The 23,951-nt window shown below is 43.7% G+C and overlaps 1 protein-coding gene across 8 annotated transcripts in view; it reads right to left on the bottom strand.

Annotated features, from left to right (window-relative positions):
• Positions 1-18,852: 18,852 nt before the first annotated feature.
• Positions 18,853-23,951, bottom strand: part of LOC115500078 (transducin-like enhancer protein 4) — a 141,900-nt gene continuing 136,801 nt past the window's right edge. For all 8 annotated transcript variants that reach the window (XM_030294415.1, XM_030294416.1, XM_030294419.1 and 5 more), the window contains 4 exons: positions 23,741-23,888; positions 23,202-23,352; positions 22,808-22,884; positions 18,853-20,551 (listed from right to left, as the gene is read on the bottom strand). In XM_030294415.1, coding sequence (XP_030150275.1) covers positions 20,444-20,551; positions 22,808-22,884; positions 23,202-23,352; positions 23,741-23,888 — 484 coding nt within the window. In that variant the 3' untranslated portion in view covers positions 18,853-20,443. The remainder of the gene's footprint in view (positions 20,552-22,807; positions 22,885-23,201; positions 23,353-23,740; positions 23,889-23,951) is intronic.

Below are 23,951 nucleotides of genomic sequence, written 5' to 3'. Positions count from 1 at the left end.
GGGAGGATGTGTTGTTGCCAAAAACTCACGGGGAGGGCTCCGAAGCCCTGTGACCTTCCAGAGCTCCCGGGCCTCCTCCCCGCACCCTCTCGCCAACCCCACAACCCTAGCCCAAGGATGAGGATTATTGCGATGGGCACATCCCCGCTCTTCAAGGAGCACGTTCAGAGGGTGGCTATTTGCTTGGCCCCTTCCTTCCTGCCGTCGCTACTTGCCAGCTCACGACAGCTGAGGTGTCCCGTCGAATACCCAGTGACCGCCTTCACACTCACGCGAAAAATCACACGGAAGCCCCCGCCTCTGCGGCATGAACCAGATTCCTTCTATTTATAAGCAGCAGCCCCGCGGGCAGGCTTCATTCTGTAACTTGCGGTTCTCAGCAAGCTGCACCAGAATAGAGATGTGTTCATACTTTCCAGTCACCCAGATTGCCACTTCAAAAAGAGAGTGATAGACAAATATGGTGCAACCCGTTTATAACATTTTCCCATGTTTAACTTCCAAATCTGAGAGTCTTGAGCACAGTTGCCAAAAGCGATTTTTTTTCTAAATGCAATATATATATATTTTTTCTTGGGCTCTTAAATGGTAACTGAGCTTTCCCCCTCCCCTCCCACCCCCCCCCAAGCCCCCTACTGTTTCTTCTTAGAGGCCAAGAGTTTTTCAATCTCGGTCTGCAATACCTTGCCTGGGCTATCACCCAAATGGCTTTCACACTTAAAGCGAGAAAGAATTAAGTGCTTCTGCGGTTGAAAAATGGTTCTGTCTGCCTTGGAGTCACAGAGCTCTCTTTACTGAACTATCGCTTTGAGGCTCCAAAGCCGAGTGTGCCAGTGAGCCCACGACGGTGCCAAGAAAGTACCCAGAGAATAAAGACAATCCCATTGTTTGTCCATCCGGAGCACATCCGGGTAGGTTCACCTCATTTTCACCCCCCCGATGTGTAGAGAAAGGCATTGTTCACAGCTGTTCTTTGGTTTTCCTACAGGGAGTCTAGTGCAAAACTCAAAAGCTCCCGTCTTCACATCATTTCCACACGGTAAGGACAAGCTGGCTGCTGACCACATTTTCCTAGTGAGTTAGTTACAAGGAGATCTCACCTGTGCTTCTAACATGACGATGAACTTATTTTTTTTTTTTTAATTTGATAGAGAGACGGAGAGAGAGAGCATGTGCACACGCACTCGTGGTGGAGAGGAGCAGAGGGAAAGAGAGAGAGATAGAGGGAGAGAGAAGAATCTTAATCAGACTCGATGCTCAGCGGGGAACCTGATGCGGGGCTCTATCCCACGACCCTGGGAATGCGACATGAACTGAAATCAAGAGTCAGACATTCACCTGACTGAACCATCCAGGCATCCCAACGCTGAACATATTTTAATGGCAGGAAAAAGCAGTCATACTGATCTCCATCAATGATTATTCCCTTTGGAAGGCTAAACCAGTCTCTTCATATCTCGAAAGTATATATTATCTGGTCATCCGCGTATATCTTTCATGAAACAAGCTTGCCAAGGGGAATAATTATTTGAATCAATTGGCCTTAAAATCTTTAACTATTTCACTAAGTGTTACTTATTGTTATGCCCCTGTAATGGTAACCTTATAAATTCTAAGTTTTGTTTAAGGTCAACCTTAGGGCTGCAGAAGGTGCCTTACTTGTAAGAAACTCCAAATTTCACTTCTTTGTTGCCGTGTTTTCTTTTTTAAAAATTAACTGTAAGTGTTCCAGTAATCATTTCCTTTAAGTGTTTCCCCTTACAGAACTACTAAGCAAGCTTAATGATGTTTTCCAAAAGCAACTTAAAAAATTCAACAGGGATTAGTGAGACCATTAAACAGTAAAAGAAGAAGAAGAAGAAGAAGAACAAGAACAAGAAGAACAAGAAGAACAAGAAGAAGAAGGAAAGAAAAAAAAAGTAGAGATCAGATCTATATTTGAAACTGAGAAAGGGACAGCCCTGAAAATCATAGAGTAGTCAGCTTAGTGTTCATACCTGGAAAAATACTAGAACAAATCATCAAAAAATAAATTTGCAAACACCTATCCGATCACAGAACACTAGGTAATAATCAACATTGCTTTGTAAAGAACAGTCTTGTCAGAACCATCTAATTTCCTTCTAAAACAGAGTGACAGGCCTGTTGGATCAGAGGAATCAAATAGGTGTAAGAGACCTTGAATTTCACAAAGCTCTTGATTCTGTCTTCCATGATACGCTCATCGACAGATGACTTCAAACCAGAAGAAATTTGCTGCACAGGTTTACTAAAAAAGCACAGCTCTTAGTGTTTCTGTACCAAATGGGGGGCGGGGGGGGGGTGGTTGGGCAGGGGATGTTGGGCACAGGATTGAGTGGCTCCTGGACACTTTAATATGCTCACCCGTCCCAAGCACAGCCCTAGCAACTCACAATGGAAGAAGGACGTGTCTCATGGCTGCTGCTTGGTGCATTATCATGACTCTCAAAGGAATGGATGGTCAGAGACCAGCATATTAGAGAAGACCACCTCCCTCTCCCTACGAAGAACCAGTTCCCTAAGAACAATATTAGGTAAGGGATTGACGTTGTTTGAGAAAGATTTCGTTACAAATGACTCTGAAGGTTTTATAAATATGCAAAAATAATGGTATACATTTCATTTTGGAGATCAAACTACATAAACTCAAACCTTAGAAAATGCAAAAGGAGTGGTCTATGAAATGCAGGGCAAGTGAAAAACATGTCATATTCTTGAAATATCTCTGGGGTAAAATTTTGAGAAAGATGAGGAGCCAGAACCCAGCAGTCAGGGTTTGAGAAGTGACTTGGCTATTTACTAATTATACAATGTTGGGTAAGTTATTTACTGTTTCTTGGACTTCCATGTCCTTCTATGTAAAACGGACCTCCTAAATCTTCCAGAGTTGAAATCATAAAGGAAATTTCATCGTATCTTATATATACAAGATATGAATATATAAATATATATTCATATATACAATGTGTTTAGATATTTAGGTATATAGGTACTTTCTCCAGAGTTAGGCATACCAGAGGCATGTAATAAATATTAGTTCTTCCATTCACATGCTGGATAACCCACCTCGAGAAACTAACTTATAGTAGTAGATTCAGTGAGATACATATCAACTTCTTATCTTCTGCCACCAATCTCAAGTGGCCAATGGCCATTTGATGTTTACCCCATGATTCTCATACTTCACCCCCAGTTTCCATATTTTAGATAACATACTCCACCTAGTGTTTGGCTTATCATATGGAAAAACCCCCAAATTTCCAGGGGATATCTATGGAGTTGCCTGCCCAATCACTATACCCTTCCCCTTTCTCCAAAGCCACATGACCATGACAGAAATGTATTATATCCTTGGCATCTTGACCACACCAACTCATCTGAATTGGGTATATGCATCAATATAGGCTAATCCTCACCACTGCAATTGACGATTCCATTGGTGAGTTTCTGAATGGGCCTTCAGAGTCTTTCTGCAGAATTGGATTTGAACTAGAACTCAGAGAATTTCAGATTAGTCAGCCTCTTCTTTGCTGATGATGTCTATTGGGCCAATGGAGGTGTTTCCCACCGCAAGAAAAATCCAGTGTGTCCTAAAAATAAGAGAATACTCTGAGAACAGCAAAGAAGACTGACAGGACAAGACCCGTCAACATTTAAACCCTGATTCTGGTTGTTGCAATTGTATCCCTGCCTTCCATAACTCAGTTCTTCTAACTTTTGGATTCCCTTAGCCAATAAGCTCTCTGTTTCTACTTATGCCTTTTTAGGTTGGGTTTCTTTCATTTTGTAACCAGATTTCAAAAATCACTGTAACTAAAATCCTTTAAAATTTTTTTTATTATAAATAAATAAAAACGTTGAAAAAAAAATTAAAAAAAATTTTTATTATACTGTCAGATATTTATGTAGAGTAAAATCAAAGAAATTGTAGTTTTGAGTCAAGGTTTATATATACTATCAAGATTATTTAAGCACATTTCCAAAAAGTCTTTCAGAAAAACTTCATTAATTTCAACTCCCCAACATATGAGAATATGTTATCTATATGTTCCTACCATTGGATTGAAAAAAATATATATGGTTTCCCAGTATGAAAGGTGAAGAATGGCATCTTTGTTTCATTTTTATTTGTTCAGTTGTAAGTGCTAATGATAGCTATTTACTTCTCATATTTGCAGAACGTTCATTTGTGTCATTTGCCCAATTTTCTATTAGTATGCTCTCTAACTGATTTGTAAAATCCATTTATATAGAGAGAGAAATATTAAAGCTTCGTCATCAATGTTGCAAACATGTCATGCTATTTTGTTATTTGCCTGGATACCTGTGCTTTTCTCCATTAAGGGTGAGTTGAAGGTTAAATAAAGACCTACAATACCCATTCCTTTTTTGAGAAATAATACTATAATTGCTCTTTCAGGGGATTCTCCAAAGCAACGATACCCACCAAGTTTTACATATATTAATTAATTTATTTATTTACTTATTTTTAATTTTTTTTTAAGTAGGCTTCACGCCCAGCATGGAGCCCGATGTGAGGCTTGAACTCACGACTCTGAGATCAAGATCTCAGGTGAGATCAAGAGTCAGAGACTTAACCGACTGAGCCATCCAGGTGCCCCTACATATCTTTAAATCATTTGAATATGATCAGAATATAATCAACACCTTAAAGTTTTCATTAGCCACTTAAAATCTCCAGATTTCTTTTCACTTCCACTCTCCCAGGGAAAAATAATGCAGTTGCCTTTTAAGAGCTGACCATTTTTCCATAAAGGAAAAGCTCCCATACCATTAGCAGGTTCTATCCAATCTTGACATCTTTCCTTCCTGACAATTGTTCTTCTTTCTTTCTAGCAGGTCAATTTCTTTGGTCCTCTTTCTTTCTGCATTGTAACTAAAGAAGGTCTCGTTTGTATAGCTTAGTCCTTTGATGTTAAAAAATCTATTTAACCAATAAAAATTCTAAGAAGTTACAGCTATAGGACTATTACCATTACAGAGAAAAAATAAACAAATTTGGCTAGAAATGAACAAGTGACCCTGAAAGTCATTATTGGTTTCATAACCGTTTGCAGGGAGATTAGAAATAAAATGCTATGTGAAGAAAACTGAATAATAGAGCTGAATTAATGTCAGAGGAAAAACATTGACAAGATCCAAGTTCCCCAACTCACACCTGTCAGAATGGCTGAAATCAAAAACACAAGAAACAGGAAGTGTTGGTGAGGATGCGGAGAAAAAGGAACCTTTCGTGCACTGTCGGTGGGAATGCAAACTGGTGCAGCCACTTTAGAAAACAGTATGGGGGTTCTTCAAAAATATTAAAAACAGAGTTATCCTATAATCCAGTAATTCCACTACTGGGTATTTACCCAAAGGGTACAAAAAACACTAATTCAAAAGGATATAAGCACTATTTTTATCGCAGCATTATTTACAATAGCCAAATGATGGAAGTAACCCAAGTGTCCATCAACAGGTGAATGGATAAAGATGTGATATAACATATCCAATGGAATATTACTCAGCCATAAAAAAGAATGAAATCTTGCCATTGGCTATAACATGGATGGAACTAGAGAACATAATGCTAAGTCAAATAAGTCAGTCCGAGAAAGACAAATGCCTTATGATTTCACTCATATGTAGACTTTAAGAAACAAAAGGGAAAGACAAAGGGACAAATCCCCAAACAGACTCTTAACTATAGAGAACAAACAGATGGTTGCCAGAGGGGAGGGAAGTGGGGGGATGAGTGAAATAAGTGAAAGGGATTAAAAGTATACTTACCTCGGGGCGCCTGGATGGTTCAGTGGGTTAAGTGCCTGACTCTTGGTTGTAGCTCAGGTCGTGATCTCATGGTCCGTAAGTTCAAGCCTGCGTGGGGCTCTGTGCTGACAGCATGGAACCTGTTTGGGATTCTCTCTCTCCCTCTCTCTCTGCCCCTCCCCCTCTTGTGCTTGCTCTCAAAATAAATTAATAAACTTAAAAAAAAAGTACACTTACCTTGGCAAGCACACCTGAAACTAACATAACACTGTAGGTTCACTATGCTGGAATTGAAATTTGTTTAAAAATCCAGGTTACAGAGAGCTTTGTGCTTAGTATCTCTTGCTGTACGACAGGTTACCTCAAAACTCTGTGGTTTAAAACAGCAAAAAGTTATTATCTCACCATATCTGTGGTCATAAATCTAGGAGCAGCTCAGCCAGGTGATTTTGCTTCGGGATCTGTCATGAATCCCCCAGCAATGTGTGACCTGGGGCTGTAGTCACCTGGGCTTACCCAGGACTGGAGCGCCTGCCTCCAATCTCAGTCACATGGCAGTTGGCCAAAGGCCTGAACTGCTCATCGCATGGGCCTCTCGATGGGGCACTCACAACATGTCAGTGGGCGGAGGGAGAGATCCACGAGGGAGGGAGAGAGAAAAACAAAAGCCACCGTGTCCTATAACCTAAAATGCCATCCTGTCTGCACATCCTGTTGGTGACGCGCATCAATTCCAGTACCATGGGGGAGAGCACCCACACACGGGTGTGAATACCAGGAGGTGGGGACCACTGGCCACCATCTCCAAAGCTGGCAACACCAGCCTGGGTCAAACTTATTTTACCTCTGTTTCCTCTTAGATCTGCCCGTGTTAATTCCGAAGATTCTGTCCAAGCTTGTCTTCCCTCTCATACTACACACTCTCCTTATACCCTCTTCTCCATCATCATGGATTCTACGACCATGTGAGTACCGAGGACTATCTCCTCAGCCTAGATATTGTTCTCTTGGTTCAGACATGGATTTTCACTCTCCTGCAGACCTCTTCATGTGTGTGTTTGATATGAAATGCCACTCCCCACTCCTCTCTTCAAACCTGCCCCTTTTCCTGTCTCAGGCGATGACGCCCTCATCCACCCACTTGCCCAGGTTGCGGACCTGGGCCTAAAGTTTCATTCCTCTCCCTGCCCCCTTCCATACTGTTGGGGCTACTGCTATGGTTGGCCCTCCTCCTTCCAGGTCACTGGTAAAAGAATATACCAACCCTGGCTGCTTGGGTTTTAGAGATGGGCTCTATGCTGGCCCATTCAGATTTCCTTTCCTGGGACTTTGAATTCTTTTTTTTTTTTTTTTAAGTATAACTTATTGTCAAGTTGGCTAACATACAGCGTATACAGTGTGCTCTTGGTTTTGGAGGTAGATTCCCGTGATTCATCGCTTACATAAAACACCCAGTGCTCATCTCAACAAGTGCCCTCCTCAATGCCCATCACCCATTTTCCCCTCTCCCTTCCCCTCCCCTCCCCATGAACCCTCAGTTTGTTCTCTGTATTTAAGAATCTCATGATTTGCCTCCCTCTCTCTCTGTAACTACTTTGTGCCCCTTCCCTTCCCCTATGGTCTTCTGTTAAGTTTCTCAAGATCCACATATGAGTGGAAACATATGATATCTGTCTTTCTCTGACTGACTTATTTCACTTAGCATAATACCTTCCAGTTCCATCCACGTTGCTGCAAAAGGCAGGATTTCATTCTTTCTCATTGCCAAGTAGTATTCCATTGTATATATAAACCACACCTTTTTTTATCCATTGTCAGTTGATGGACATTTAGGCTCTTTCCATAGTTTGGCTATTGTTGAAAGCGCTGCTATAAACATTGGGGTACATGTGCCCCTATGCATCAGCACTCTTGTATTCCATTGGATAAATACCTAGTAGTGCTATTACTGGGTTGTAGGGTAATTCTATTTTTAATTTTTTGAGGAACCTCCACACTGTTTTCCAGAGCAACTGTACCAGTTTGCATTCCCACCAACAGCGCAAGAGGGCTCCCGTTTCTCCACATCCTCGCCAGCATCTGTTGTTTCCTGAGTTGTTAATTTTAGCCACTCTGGTGTGAGGTGGTATCTCAGGGTGGTTTTGATTTCTATTTCCCTGATGAGGAGTGATGTTGAGCATCTTTTCATGTATCTGTTGGCCATCTGGATCTGAGACTTTGAATTCTGAGTGAATATACTTGATAAGTCAGAGATGATTGGAACCAACCCATTTTATGGCAGCACTCCAAAAAAAAAAAAAAAAAAAAAAAAGGCTCCTTGGGCTTTTGAAGATTCTGAAGAGTCAAAGCGCTCTGTTTCTTGGATCCCCAGACTGCTTGTTTAGCTCGCTCTTCTTCTGGTGACCTATACTGAGAGCCTTCCCAGAAATCGCATTTTTGCTTTAGTTGGTCAAAGACACTTTCTGTCGCTTGCCCAGTAGAACAGAAAAACAAACATAAAGACCTCATTCAGCATGCATGAAGTCACCCAGTCCTGGCCAGCTCCATCAATGACATCTCCAATGTCTCTAGAGCCCATTGACATCTCCATTGTCACTCTCTCTGTTCAGGTCACCATTGTCTCTTCCTTGAATCACCCCACTTTCCAAAGCAGTCCCTGACTACAGTCCACTGTCTTTCTTGTCTATTCTCTTCATTTCATAGATCCTCATTGCCCTTAGTGGAAAGTTGTAAGTGCTTACGTTGCTCACAAGGGGCTTCATGGTCTAACTGCCCTTGGATTTGAAGCACAGCAGCCATGCCAAAGGGCTTCTGAGTTCTTTGACGTCTCCATGATGTCACCTCTGGGGATTTCCACTTATTTCTTCTGCATTGAGTGTTCACTCATATATGTGAATTCCTTATCTGACCAATCCCTATGTGTTCTTCAGGTTTGGGCTTATATGCCACTTCTTCTGGAAGCCTATGCTTATCCTAACTTCCAGAATCTTACCCTGACCCTGTAAGTCTGGGCTATGTTCCCTTCCATGCGATCCTAGAGTGTTCTGAGTGTCCCCGGCATACTATCCATCCAACTACGTGGTAATCACAGAATGACTTACTTGAAGTTCTATTTCATTCCTAAGCTCAGTGAGGTCAGGGACCATCTCTTTTCTGTCCATTTCTGTATCTCCAGGGTCTAGCTCAGTTCCTCAAAACGTGGTGCAGCTATGTAATAAACATTTGTTGAATAAATGCGCAATAGGATTTTAACAACTCAGTTTCAGCAAACTTTATGTTTTAAAGTAAGATGTAATTTGAGCCACAAACATAATGCTAAAAGAGAGAAGCATCTCTTGTAAAGATATGTAGCAAAGAGGGTGACCTCTGAGTGAAAGACGCAAGTTTTTCCATCAATATCCCTTTAATATTGGGAGCTACACACATCTGATGGGGGGGAGGGGTGCATTTGCTTGGACATCAAGGTATGATCCTAGTGGAATAAAACCCAAGGTTTCATTTTTTAAAAATTTGTTAAAAAATGTTTGTTTTTTGAGGGAGAGAGAGTGTGGGTGTGCTAGCGGGGAAGGGGCACAGAGAGAGGAAGACAGAGAATCCAAAGCAGGCTCTGTGCCACCAGCGCAAAGCCCCAGGTGGGGCTTGAATTGCAAGATCATAACCTGAGCCGAAGTTGGACCCTCAGTCGAGCCACCCGGGCGCCCCAACCCAAGTTTTCTTTTAAAAAACTCTCCTCCATCTGCATTGTAAAAAGTTGTACAAATATATTTTTTTCAACACCGTTGCCAAACGGCTTGATTAGTGCCACATTTTGCGTGGTCACTTCTATACGTATAAGTTAAATCATAGCCCTGAGAGCAAACATCCACCGAAAAGGCTGTCTTATCACAGCATGAGGGAAGGTGGGTGATGCAAGGGGAGAGCTAACATTTACTGCCTCCTGCTGTGCCTGTCACTGGCATGGGATGCGATACATTATCTCCAAAGAGAGAAGCGAGCAAGGCATCTGTGTTCAGTTCCGGACGTAGCGATACCTCCCTGGACTGTTGGAGATTTCAGGGAGGATTTTTCAGAGACCACAGATGAACAGGATTATAGTTTTGCCACATCCCTAAAAGACGATCCTGAAAATACTTAAAACACTCATAGCTGCCCCGTTCTCCTCCAGGGAACCAATTATGCCCTTATCCAAACAGCTGTGCGTTTCCGCACTGGCCCTCCAGCAGCTCTTGTTTTTCACCGGAAAGCAATGCGGAGAGTACCTTAACCGGTCCAAGTTCTGTGATGAAATCTTAATTAAAACTCTGCAAAATCATCTCCCCGAATTCCCCAAGAATTCCTTTCTTGGAGGTCGAGAGCATTGACCTTTTTAATACAGGTGTGTGATATCCAGCACTCAAGAGTACATAGTCAAACTGTCCCCAGACTAGAGCAATAGATCAAAATGCCTTTTTGGGTCCAGAAGAGCGGCTCCTAGGATTTCAAGCAACGTGTGTCCTTTGCCCCGCAGTTCAATCTGTCCTGTGAGCACGACGCCTGTTATCTCAGTACAATTTTAACATGAACGTAAACAATTCTGCTTTAACTACCATGGTTGGGCCTTTATGAGCCCATGAATCAAAACACACACCAGTAATCAAAGAAAATCTTCCCATGTGGTCCATCTTTCAAACAAGACTATTGTGCATACCACAAAGTGCTTTCCAAAAATAAAAGAGGGGCACCTGGGTGGCTCAGTCAGTTAAGCCTCCGACTTCAGCTTAGGTCATGATGTCACAGTTCGTGAGTTCAAGCCCCATGTCGGGCTCTGTGCTGACAGTTCAGAGCCCGGAATCTGCTTCAGATTCTGTCTCCCTCTCTTTCTACCCCTCCCCTGCTCATTCTCTCTCTCTCTCAAAAATAAACATTTAAAAAAATTTTTAAAAATAAAACAGGGGCGCCTGGGTGGCTCAGTCGGTTAAGTGTCCGACTTCGGCTCAGGTCATGATCTCACAGTCCAGGAGTTTGAGCCCCACATCGGGGCTCCCTCTCTCTCTGCCCCTCCCCTGTTCATGCTCTGTCTCTCTCTGTCTCAAAAATAAATAAACGTTAAAAAAAAATTAAAAAAAAAATAAAAGAAACAAGGCAAAAAAAAAAAAAAAGGGAAAACCCACAATATTATATCAAGAGTAATACATAAGAATAACATCAAAAGTAAAAAAAGAAAAGTTTAACGTTTGGAAGAGAAAAAAAACCCAAACATGGTTTAGGACATTTCCATCAGAAAATTTGAAAGGTGCTTTTGACATCACATGCTTTTTGCTGATGCTTTTGTTACCATTAAAGTGGACCGCTTTTAACAATGCCTCTTGTCTAAAGATCAGACTTTTAGTCACATAGAAAATAGCATCAAAGCAAGAAGCAAACTTCTCAGAGCTAAGAGCACTAGAGCAAAGCCCAGGCCTCTCTCCACCCTTTTGTTTTGTTTTGTTTTGTTTTGTTTTTAAGAAAAAGTATGGGATTTTTCTCGGGCTTAATGAAAGTAGTTTTCAGTAACTGATCTGAAGAAAGGATGCAGAGAGCATGTAGAAGTAGCCTAACCCAGGGAACATTCTGGGCAACCTTGTTCCGGTCCCTGACGTGCTAACAGTGGGGAGACGTGAAGGACACTGGCTCTGGTGTCATTCAAGCCACTTAACCTCTGTGGATCTGATTTCTCATCTGTGAAATGGGGATAATAGGCCCACAAATCCCTTATTTACAATTCCAAGATGGAACATTCAAAGAATATCAGAATTTTTTTGTGATGCATTTGGAGCAAAACTGCCGTGAACAGAGTTGTGGGTGTTCATAGTCCTCACTTAACTCCGCTTGGTAGGAACATTCACGTTACCCTTAGAAATACGAGTGGGCTTCACCATGGAGCGCTGCTCATATGATGTCCTATATGATGCATGTAACATCTGACCTTTTCAAAATCCCAAACCAATCTCTATTCTCAAATATATGTGGACCCAAGGATTTCCAGGAAGTTTTGAGAACTCATGCCTTTGCTTCGTGGGGTTGTTCTGCAGATAAAAATGGGGTTCTGTGAATAAAGCCATTAGCTTCGTGGTTGGCCATGTGGTAAGAGATTCACGTCACTTGCTCTAGTTTTCAGTAAAGAAAATAAAAGCATAGATGCCACATACAGCACAGCAAGGTAAGTCTTCTTTTGACTTTCTGCCACCAGGAAAGTTTCTAGCATCTTTTGGGGCACCTGGGTGGCTCAGTCGGTTAAGTGTTGGACTCTCTCATGGTTCGTGGGATGGAGCCCCACGTTGGGCTCTCTGCGGGCAGCACAAAGCCTGCTTGGGATTCTCTGTGCCCCCCTCTCTTTGCCCCTCCCCGTTTACAACATGTGCACTTTCTCTCTCTCTCTCTCAAAATAAATAAACATTAAAAAAAGTAAAGTTTATAGCATCTTTTGAAGGCAATTAAAGGCAAAAGAGAAGTTCAATAGTTTTGGACATTTGCCCGTCTAAAAGGTTTTTCTTTTGAGTTTTGGTTCTTGAGTAAACTTCAGTTATTTGGAAAATTAAATAGCACGGACTTTTTCATTTTCTAAAATGCCAGGTAAATCACGATGCATTAAATCACTCACAGCCCAAAATGGAGAAATGTTAACGTTTTTGAAAAGATAAAGCTTGGGAGGGTGATGTCAGCGAGGTGGCCGAATATGTCCTTCACTTGTGTCCCACCCTCAACAACAACAGCTAGGCATCTATCCACAGACGGAAGTGCCTTTGTGGGGGCTTTGAGGTCCAGGTAGGAGCCTGGGAAACCCCGGAGCCGCCCAAGATCGAGGAGGACCGTCTTGAGAAGGCAGGTCGGCACCCAGAGGACTGCCGGGCCCATGGGGAGTCCTGGCAGCAGAATCAGCGGCAGCTACAGCCCCATTTGGCTTTGGTTCGGTCCCAGCGCCACCCAGCGACCCGGGAGGAGTTACGCCCACCTGTGCATCGGGTGATAGGCACGTAGACCTCGGGAAGTGGCCTGCGAACCAGCTCCAGCCACTTGGCTGGAGCCCAGGAACCCTTGGAGATAAGCCCACCCAACTTACTAGAATCTGAAAGGGCCCTGTAACTGGGCTGCATGAATAGTCCGGCTGCACCCCTGAAGGGCCTCATACAAAACTACCAGAGTATCCAGCAATCCTACTCCTGGGTATATGTCCAAAGGAGATGAGTCACTACATTTTTTTAATGTTTATTTTTGAGAGACAGAGAGACAGAGTATGAGAAGGGAAGGGGCACAGAGAGAGAGAGGGAGACACAGAATCCGAAGCACAACTCCAGGCTCTGAGCTGTCAGCACAGACTCTGATGCGGGGCTCAAACTCACGAACCATGAGATCATGACCTGAGCCGAAGTCAGATGCTTAACTGACTGAGCCCCCCAGGTGCCCCAAGATGAATCACTGTCTTAAAGAGACATCTGCAACTCCATTTTTATTGCAGCATTATTTATAATACCCAAGAAATAGAAACAACCTAAATGTCTGTCCATCCACACATGAATGGATAAAAGATGTGGTTTATATACACAATGGAGTATTATTTGGCCTTTACCAAGAAGGAAATTCTGCCGTTTGCAACAACATGGATGGGCCTCGAGGGCATTATTCTAAGTGAAACCAGTCAGGTGGAAAAAGACATATGCTGAACGATCTCACCTATATGTGGAATTTCCAAAAGGCCAAACTCATGGAAAAGAGTATAGAATAATGGTTGCCAGGGGCTGAGGGCAGGGTGTTGGTGGAAATGGGGAGATACTGGTCAAAGGGTACAAACAACTAATTAAAAGGTGAAGAAGGTCTGGGGACCCTACTATTCAGCATGGTGACTATAGGTGACAACACTGTCACGTACTTGAAAATGTGTCACGAGAGTAGATCTTATGTGTTTTCATCACACACACACACACACACACGCACGCACCCCATTGTAACTAGGTGAGGGTGATGTGTTAACTAACCTTATTGTGGTGGTCACCCCCTAATACATGCATGTATCAACTCATCAAGTTGTAGATCTTCAACGTACACAATGTTATAGGTCAATTATATTGCAACATAAGTCGGGAGGAGGGTAAGATGAACCTATATAAGCTCCAACACCAACCTGCCTTATCTTATTCGACCCTGCAGCTCTGGGATCAGGTTACAAGCTCCTATGAGTCTTACAAACCAAACGGCAATCAGTGTGGGAAAGACTCCGTAATAACACTGTTGTTCTCTGTTAACTCCCAGGAAAACAAATCTCCGGCGCGAAAAGCACAGATTCAAGCAAACACAAAATGCTGGGGGCTGGAGATGCCGTCTGCCAAAAGTCCGGAGGAGTTGAACTCAAGTCCGTTTGGACTCCAGCTCAAAGCTGCCCACACGGGGGGATGTCTGCAGAGCCACATGGGCCCAGACCAAGCACCTCTCAAGGGGAAAAGCAAGTCCGCCCCTGAGGAATCATCGCCAAATCCTTCACTTTTGGTCAGCCTGCGTCACCACTAAAGCTCCCATTGGGGGCACTTTCTGCCTTGTTTTTGAAGACCACAGCTCGGGAACGAGTGTCCGTGAACCAGGGCCTTTGTCCTCAGAGTAACTTTCACAGCCGATTTGTGCCCAAGAGGCTGTTCGTGTTCCACTAAAACACTGAGGCCTGCGGATGTCGTGCGCAGTGGCATTGACTGATTCTCAGCGTGGAAACTTGTGACTTTGAATTTCCTGACTCAGCCGTAAAGCCTGAAATCACATTTTGTTAACAGTGACTGGTCTACTTGGAGGAAAAACAAAAGGGGCTATTAATATCTGGAGGAGATTTAAGAACAAAATTGAACGGATGGTTTCTTCACTTACTCCAGAGACCATCTCGTCTTCGTTCACCTGGCAAAGACCAACTGGCTCTGGGGGAAGGTGCTTCCTTCTCAGCAGCACTAGGCTTTTCTGCATTAGATGCATGATGCTAAAAACTTGACTTCATAGACGTTGAAGTGAATAGTATTTGTTTAAGCTAAACTCTTGAGGCCAAGAGGCATCCAACTGAAGTTCTTCCAAAAACAGGAAGTTGTCCTAAGGAAAACTCCTTTGCTGGATGCCTGGCGGTCCAGGGGTCTCGCTCCAATCCCCGATGATGGTTCCTGCCAGTGTCTTTTCCTGTCCCTGTGCTGCTGGCCTTGCGAGGAGGAAGGGCACACGCTCGGCCTGTTTTCTGTGCTGGAGCCCTCGCGAGAGGGCCAGCAGCCTTCTCTTTGACTAAGATCCCACCATGACTCATTCTCTTGCTACTTTTCAGCCTCCTGGGAACACAAAATCTCTAGTTCAACTCACGCTTCCGGCCACATGACACAAGGGAGAGCCAGCGTGTGACCTCTGGTGGTTTCTTTTAGAAGCAGCTGTGGAGGTATCTGGTAGGTTGGGAAAAAGCCAGTGAGGTCTACCTAGGTCTGTGGAGAAACGCTGGGCCACTGAAAACCATTTGGGCATTAGTTTGAACTCCACCTCAATAGAGTTCAAAAATTTACTGCCTAAATTCTCAAAATTCAAATAGAACTCACTGGTACCTTCTGGTGTGTGTGTTAGTGTCGCTGGGCTCAAGTCAGTTTACGTCTTCCTCCGAGGTAACATAAAGCTTGTTAGTTATGAATGTTCTCATCAAGCCATGATGTCACCTTAATGGTGACGCCCAGGCTCAACAAGGTCATGAGGGTTGCCCTTGGGAAAGTCTACTCAGCCACAAGTGGGCTTTTGTCTTGCATGTACCACTCTCCACAGTAGGCACACACGTCCTAGGGACTCCAAAGATGATTTATGATTAAGGTTTTTTTTAATGTTTATTTATTTTTGAGAGACAGAGAGGGAGGGAGAGAGAGACACAGAGCATGAGTGAGGGAGGGGCAGGAAGAGAGAGGGAGACAGAATCTGAAGCAGGCTCCAGGCTCTAGCTGTCAGCACAGAGCCCGACACGGGGCTTGAACTTCCGAACCGTGAGATCATGACCTAAGCCCAAGTCAGATGCTTAACTGCTTAACAGACTGAGCCACCCAGGCGCCCCTGTGATGAAGTTTTCAAGAGATTCTGCGATGCCTAAATCCCAAGCCAGCTAGCTTGCGGGAAACTTGAAGGGCAGAGAGCAGCAGGTGGGTGGAGGACTCCGAATCTGCCACGCTGGGCAAATGGCACAGACTTCCAACTCCACGTCTGGAGCCTTGGGGTGGAGGTCGGCTTGCCCTCCTTGGGAGACAGGGGATTTGGACAAATTGTCTTCTTCTGCTTCTCTGGGTACTTTTGTGTAAATCCCGTACTCTGGCACCCAGCCTGTCGAGGCCGTTGTGAGGTCAGAAGGAACAATTTTTGTCAAAACGCTTGTACTCTTGGTTCTCCTCTGGGCTAAAGGCAGCCCTAGGAATTCTCCTTCCCTGCAGGCCAAACACGTAAGACCCAGCAGAGGATCTCCTTCCCGGGGGACCGGAGACATCCCCCTACTAATTCCTATCTGGGACCCAAAAGATGGTCACTTGCTGCCAAAAACCCAAACGAAAAGGAAACTGAAGTTTTGGATAGCAGCTTATAACGAGAGTTGGTTCGCACCATCAGGATAGCACTGTTGTTAAAATGTAACACGTTAGTGAGAGGTTTTCTGATGTGCTCGGGTTACCAAAACTAAGCCATTTCCATGGTCAGTCCTGAATCAAAGCTGACACCGAAAGGCAAATAAATACAATTAGCTCAGAAGAGGTATGGTTGGGCCCCGCTGCTTCTACTGCCGATGCCCCGGCGAGAAGTGACCCGGAGCTTGTGGGACGCCGCTCCACGGATTGCTCAGGAGCTGGAGGGCTACAGAAATGAGCCTTCAAAAGTATCGAGGCTTTTGTTTTGTTTTGGTACCGTTTTTATAACTGTAATTTCTCACTTAATGCTGGGCAAGGAACTCTACACATTTCCTTACAGCTGCCAAAAACACCCAAAGACAAATACTCTAAGTCGCATCTTTTGTTTCTGGGTTATACAGCTCCAGCGGAAGATCATCCATTTGAGGATGCAAATGGCCCGTGATAATGGAGGGGACCACCGATGGTCTAGCTGCTTACGTGGGCACGGCCTCTCTGCCCAGAATGCCAATGCCACCGTATGACCGTGGGGCATCAATTTCCCCTGCCCGTGGCTGTGATGTCCCGGGTTTCGTGGCTACGTGAGACGGTTTAAAGCTGAGTTTCTTGAGATCTCATGGCTTACAGGGCTGCAAGTTAGTGTCGGCACACACCCTCCAGAACAAGGCCAGACCTTTAGCAGCTTGTTGGACACGAAACCGCCTTGCTAAGAAGGGGCCCAAGAGTGAGGTGTTTCTCTGTAAAAACTTGAAAGATCTTGGACTTTGTCACGGCACGCTTTATCTGCCAATCTCGGGACAAAGTCTTGATGGCTTCTTCAGTCTGAGTTTCTATTTCTTGCTATTTCTACGTGAGTCAGCCTTCCAGTCCCACACCACTGTTCTTTCCCTGGAACCAAGTTTTCTCTGGTTCCGGGGGTTTCCCATCTCAGTAGTTCTTCAGACTGCCAGACCATACTCGGAACGAAAACCAACGTAAACCAAGGTGTAATTACAACATCAACATTTTTGTGTAGATCAATCCAGGCCTGAGATTTCTATCGAAGCCATAAAAATCTAATCTGATAAAACCTGGGCAAAGAGAGGAAGCTGATGTTCATTAAGTTTCAAAGGCTGAGGCTATATGTATGCATCCACCTCAACTTTTAATCCAGTAGAGAACAAGCCAGTATTTTGGATCTCCCTAAAGAGACAATTGACGAGCAGCAGACTTCACCACCCGACACCAAAGGGGAAATTCTACCTCCTTGAGGCAGTACTTTCTCCTTCTAGAGGCATAAACATGGTATTGTCATAGTCCTTGGACTCGAGGGATTTTTTAAAAACTCCGGACCTCTATACTTTTTAAAAAAATTTTTTTTTTAACGTTTATTTATTTTTGAGACAGAGAGAGACAGAGCATGAACGGGGGAGGGGCAGAGAGAGAGGGAGACACAGAATCGGAAGCAGGCTCCAGGCTCTGAGCCATCAGCCCAGAGCCCAATGTGGGGCTCGAACTTGCGGACCGCGAGATCGTGACCTGAGCTGAAGTCGGACGCTTAACCGACTGAGCCACCCAGGCGCCCCCGGACCTCTATACTTTTAAAGAAATCTTAGTAAGGCTGCACAGAAATGGGAGCTAAGAATCCTTTAAAATGTTATCATCTGATGCGGTAGCACTCACAGTACCCGCACTCCGAAGCAATGCTTCCAACCGCGTGGGGGAACACTGCTGAAATCTGGCACCTGAAGAGTCCGTCTGGGTCACAGGTGATCACTGAGCCCACTCCAGTCCACGGTGCGGCCTCCAACCCCAGCCTTCCTTCTACCCAGCGGATCCCTAAAATGCCAGGTTTTTGTGCCTCAGGAATTTAGAATTCTCTAAGCCCCTCCTCATGTCCAATGTTCACATGCCCCACTAGCGGCAGCCCGTAGGGCCTCATGCTTTCAACGACTCCCGTGTGTTACACCAGAAATGTTTCCCAAACCCAAGTGGCTAGACATGGTATGTGGGGGCTAAATCGAACAGTCCAATATGGTAGCCGTTAGCCATGTGCAGCTACTGGATCCTTCAAATGCAGTTAGTGTGACTAATAAACTTACACCCCCCCCCCCACCCAAAATTGATTTCAATGGAGTGAAATTTAGCCACAAACGGCTAGTGGAACCATACCGAACAGCGCAGCTCTAAAGCATTCGAGTAACACTGACAACGTTTCGAGAGACCGTATTTGTACAAACCAAGGAGACACTCAATAATTGTTTGGTAGCAACATGTCCTCGCTAACGTCCATCTGCTCTCCCCTCCCGTTCTTGTCAAGTGAAAATAAAAACAGAACTAAGACGGCGGTAACAATAAAGCCCACGCGACCCCAGTCTCCCTTGAATCAAACTAGTTAATTTTTAGCATATAGGAGTGGCAAAGTCACAGACAAAAAACAAACCAAAGTCAGCAAAACAAAGAATTAGAAATAAGCGTCCTAGAAGTTATTTTATGTTTAATGCTTAAAAGTCTGAATGCACAAACAATCTACCGTTATAGAAGTACTGGTGGTCAATACGATGCATTAGAACTATGTACAATGCACAGTTTAGTATCAAAATCTTTCTACACTGTAGAGTTTTACGAAACTGTTAATGACATCAAACACTAAGCACTTAAGACACCATTTTTTTTTTCTGCTACCACATTAGGAACGTCAATGGACAGTCCATTTCAACTTGCAGCATCCATCCATTTCTAGTATGAAATTAAGTAATTTTCTACTTGTACAATAAAGTTTATCTACACAGTTCTCTTGATTTTGATCCATAGCAGCAAAGGCACTGTACATCAGCAGATCCACAGACTTAAAAGATTTTTAAAGCATTCAAACAAAAAATAAAAAAAAAAAAAAAAAGGAGTCACATATCATAGTTGAACAGCAACAACAACAACATAAAAGATAACACAATGTTTCTGGCACAATGGCACAGCCCGCGTCCATTTCGGGGACATCCAACTAAGACAGGGAAAGAACCGGAGGTAAAGAAAGCAAGTCCTCCTCCCAGGTGAGAGTCCATTCTTTCTGGTTTTCAGAGGGAGGTCCTTGCAAATCTCCTCTGCTGTCCTCGTTTTGTAAAAGACTTGCCTTGCACAGCAGGAGGAATCCTCCCCTGAGTCTGTGCAGTTCCCGAAGAACATGCCAAAAAATAGCCCATAATTTCTCGTTAATGACAAAATTGCCCAAAGGTATACATCTCCCTTTGCAAAGAAACGTGGCAAAAATATCCGGAAGGGATTAAGTTCTCTCTTTAGGCCAGATTTAATTTGTTCATCTGTCTATAATACAATAAAAAAAGGAATTAAAAACTTATTACAAAGACACTTGTCAACGAGTCAAAAAAGAAAAAGGAGAAGTCCAATTACTTTTATCAAATAGAATCTAAAGCTATAGATATATTTGTTAAAGTTGTCCAAATAGACTCAAATGAATACGACGTGGCCTGTCAGGTTCTAATCGTTCAAATTTCCAAACATTTAAAGTAGAAAACAAAAACAAAAACAAAAATCTAACAACACAGCAACATATTGCTTCCATATGTAATTATACATTTCACGTCTCTATACAGTCCTTAGTCTACATTTAGTGACATTTTTAATCAATTATTTTAAACCTTCCTTTCCCCTCCTTTGCCAAAAAAAGGAGGGGAGGGGTATCAAATACAACGCATCTTCATTATCAATGCAGGAGCAGACAGCTTTATTCAGTCAAAGTTAGAAAGCCTTCTTTAAACAAAATAAATATATTACAGATATAATACATAATTCAAGATTCCGTCACGGTTAAGTATGGTTCTTCCATGTTCTTCCGAGTAGAGAGCTGAAGATTTGGTATCACAGGTTCTTAATGGGTATTCACAATTCAACAGCGAGGAGAAGTGGGGGTAAGAGGCGGGATCAAACCCCACAGCTGCAGCCAGCGTGTGGAATCCTTGGTTTTAGATGCAGGGGAAGAGGAGGACAGAACAAAGTGCTACAGGGAGAAGGGGTCCAGTTCGCATGAAGATTTGTCCTTAATAAATAACTTCATAAACCGTGGCCTTCTTGTCCCCAGAGCCAGTGACAATGTATTTGTCATCCACAGAGATGTCACAGCTAAGCACCGATGAGGATTCTTTGGACTAGGAAGGAAACAGACACAAAGGTCAGGTACTGAAGGACAAACCCACGAGGCAGGACTAGAAAACACATGGCGGAAGAGTGTGACACGTCCCGCTGTCCCGACGGGAGTGCCAAGGCAGGAAAGACGGGCCGGGCACCTCCTTAAATGGCAGGGCCAGGGGCACTTCTCGGGACACCGCCCCGTGCTAGGCTCCTGCACTGGGGCCGTGGGGCAGCAGGCAGGCCGGGTGTACGCACGGCGGAGCCGAAGAAGCCACGCCCGGTTCCCGATCCTGTGCTCCACACGGTCAAGGGTGGAAAACCCTCAACCTCAGTCAGTCGGCTTGGACTCAGGTCGAGCTGTGGAACACCGGACAAGTCACTCGACCCGTCTGAGCCTCCTTCCCTGACAAGCAGGTAAAGACATCTTGCCTGCCCGCCACCTCAGAGGGTTGCCTCAGAGTTCAAGTGGAAAATGGCATCAAAAACACCACATCTTTTGACATCGGGAACGTAAAAATATTTGTAATAGAAAGTCTCATTTTCTCCTGTGTGAAAAAACAATGCCAACTGTACATACTTAAGAGTTCTGGATACCGTCTTCAACTACACTACCTTCAAGGAGTTCAATGTCAACTTTGAACTGAACTGTGCTAAACAAAACCCCACAAGATTTTATTTTTTTTTTTAAGTTTATTTGAGAGAGAGAGAGCGAGCGAGCATATGGGGGAGGTGAGAAGGGGCAGATAAAGAAGGGATGGAGAGGGAGAATCCCAAGCAGGCTCTGTGCTGTCAGTGTGGAGCCCAACAAGGGGCTCAATCTCACGAACTGTGAGATCATGACCTGAGCTGAAATCAAGAGTCAGACACCGAACCGACTGAGCCACCCAGGCGCCCCTAAACTTCACAGAATTTTAACCAGAACTCTGAACACACACACACACACACACACACACACACTCTGACATGCAGATGCTAACCCATTATCAGTGTTTCTCAAACTTTTTGGACTGTAATCTGTAATAAATCCGTTTTACTTCACAACCCATTATACACATAAGATATTCACACACTTGTAAAAGATCCAGGCGCCTGGGAGGCTCAGTCGGTTAAGTGTCCGACTTCGGCTCAGGTCATGATCTTGCGGTTCGTGAGTTCAAGCCCCGCGTCGGGTCTGTGCTGACAGCTCAGAGCCTGGTGCCTGTTTCAGATTCTGTGTCTCCCTCTCTCTCTCTGACCCTCCCCCATTCATGCTGTCTCTCTCTGTCTCAAAAATAAATAAACGTTAAAAAAAAAAAAAAAAAGATCCACTCTAAGATTTTATAGATACACACATACACATATACACACACATACATATACACATACATGTACATATATTTAAGTCCTGGTTGGGACCACCAGAAAGGGTTTAACCCATAATACAAAAAAAACCATTGTATTAAATTATAAACTTCATGGCAGCAAGAACTAGCTGTTTTTGTCCTGTTGATTATCTTGCACAGTATTTTCACTCAATATATATATTTTTGGATTCAACTGCATTGATCTACTCTATGATGACTTAATACTACTCGTTCGAGAAAACTGCAAATGTTTCTATTCCTAACAAAAAAAAAAAAAAAAAATTCGAAGTACAGGTTAAAAAAAGGTGGTCTTCTTTAACTTGTCTATGAGAGTCACACGTAACAGCCAGAGAGCAGCGAGACCGTGCGTGAGCACACGGGGTACCATGCCTACCATTTGGTCCTCCTATAAATAATTTCACACTCTACACCAAGGACCACTGATTCAATAAGGATACACATTTATGAAATTAATCAAGATTTACTAAACTTTTCCGGAACACTCTTCTTTGGGGAAAAAAGCCCAAAGAAATAACAATACTAATAGAAGTATTCAAGCAATACGCTCAAACTTTTTAAATGTAAGCATTTTAAAGATGTAACCCCCACACGAAAATCACAGAAGACGTAAAACCTCTACTCTCGTGTATAAACGGGACTGAGGTGTGAAGAGTTAGCGAATCAGGCACGGTGTCTCGGCTCTGGGCTCACAGAGAACTGGAGACCATCCCCGCCCTCCACGTCTTGTGGCTAGGACACTAGCCTCCCTCACGCAGAGTATTCTGGTCTGTACGACAGGTGAATCACAACACCTGCCTCTTAGAACACTGAGGGGCCTTATTAACCTGACAGAACGCACAGAGCGAGCTTGGGTGAACCACTGCCATGCAGCGAGCACACAGAAGTGGGAGCTAAACAAGTTAATGTTACCTGGAATATACTGGCTCCATAAGGTGTTCTCCAGGCATTCAGAAGGTTGTCCTTTCCAGTGCTTACAAACCATTTGCCTACAGAAAGAGGGGTTTTGTTCATGTGATGTCATCAGATACCAGAGATGTGCTTTATATAGAGCACCCAACCATTCACAGAAAACCCATCTCATTTGCAACAAAAGTTTCTTTTCACGGGAAAAATAAAGCTCACTCTCCTAGATTTAGTGAGTTATTTATACTTACAAGAAGGGTAAAGTGGATTAGTACACAGCGTTAGAGACATAGCAAGTATGTATAAGAAAGTAATGTAATTTTGAAGAGGGACACGTTAATAAACTAAAGGGGTGGAGTAAAACGCATCAGCAGGAGGGCAGAAGGAGGGGACTACTCACCACAATGGGCAAACTTGAGCGACAGCACACAGCTCTCATGGAGATGTAGCTGGTATTTGTCTGGCTTGGTGACATGTAGCACTTCCACGTTACTGTTCTCCATCCCCACTGCGAGCCACTCTCCAGTTGGGCAGTAGCCGAGAGAAAAGATCTAGAATTAAAACAGGTGATAGTGACGGTGACTAGGGAAGAGCACCTCCTTTAACCGGGAGGTACTGTTTCTTCTGGGGATAGATACTACTCCAATTATGAAAGACATCAAGATAATTTGAATTGTATGGGAAGAAATCACAGCCAAATCCTAAGGTAATGCAATACATCTCCACAACAGAACTTATTAGCCATTTATGTAAAATCCAATATATTAATCCTTTAATAAAATATACACTATGGTATTTTGACAGAAAACAATGAAATTTTCAGTTATCTAACCTAGAGTCAAAAATGACTTCATCACCTGGTAAATGACTTAAACCTTAAGCATGTCCTATATTTCACAAGACCATGGCGTCTAAAAGGTCACGGGCACAAGACCAGACCTGTGAGGTGAAGTCATGCTGCTGTAGCTGCCGCCCTTCGCGCAGGTCCCAGGACCTGACCGTGTTGTCCAGGCCGCCCGTCCAGAGCTTGGTGCCATCATTAGAAATGTCAATACAGCTGGCCCCATCTGTGTGGCCCTGGAATTGCCTGAAAATGTCAAAATGGAGTGAAAACCCCTGAAAAGTTAGTTTTTAGGTGAACTGAACTCAG

The sequence above is a fragment of the Lynx canadensis genome, chromosome D4 (assembly GCF_007474595.2).
Source record: "Lynx canadensis isolate LIC74 chromosome D4, mLynCan4.pri.v2, whole genome shotgun sequence".
NCBI lineage: Eukaryota > Metazoa > Chordata > Mammalia > Carnivora > Felidae > Lynx > Lynx canadensis.
Note: the sequence above shows the minus strand (reverse complement) of the source record. Positions and strands in the feature narration are given on the sequence as shown.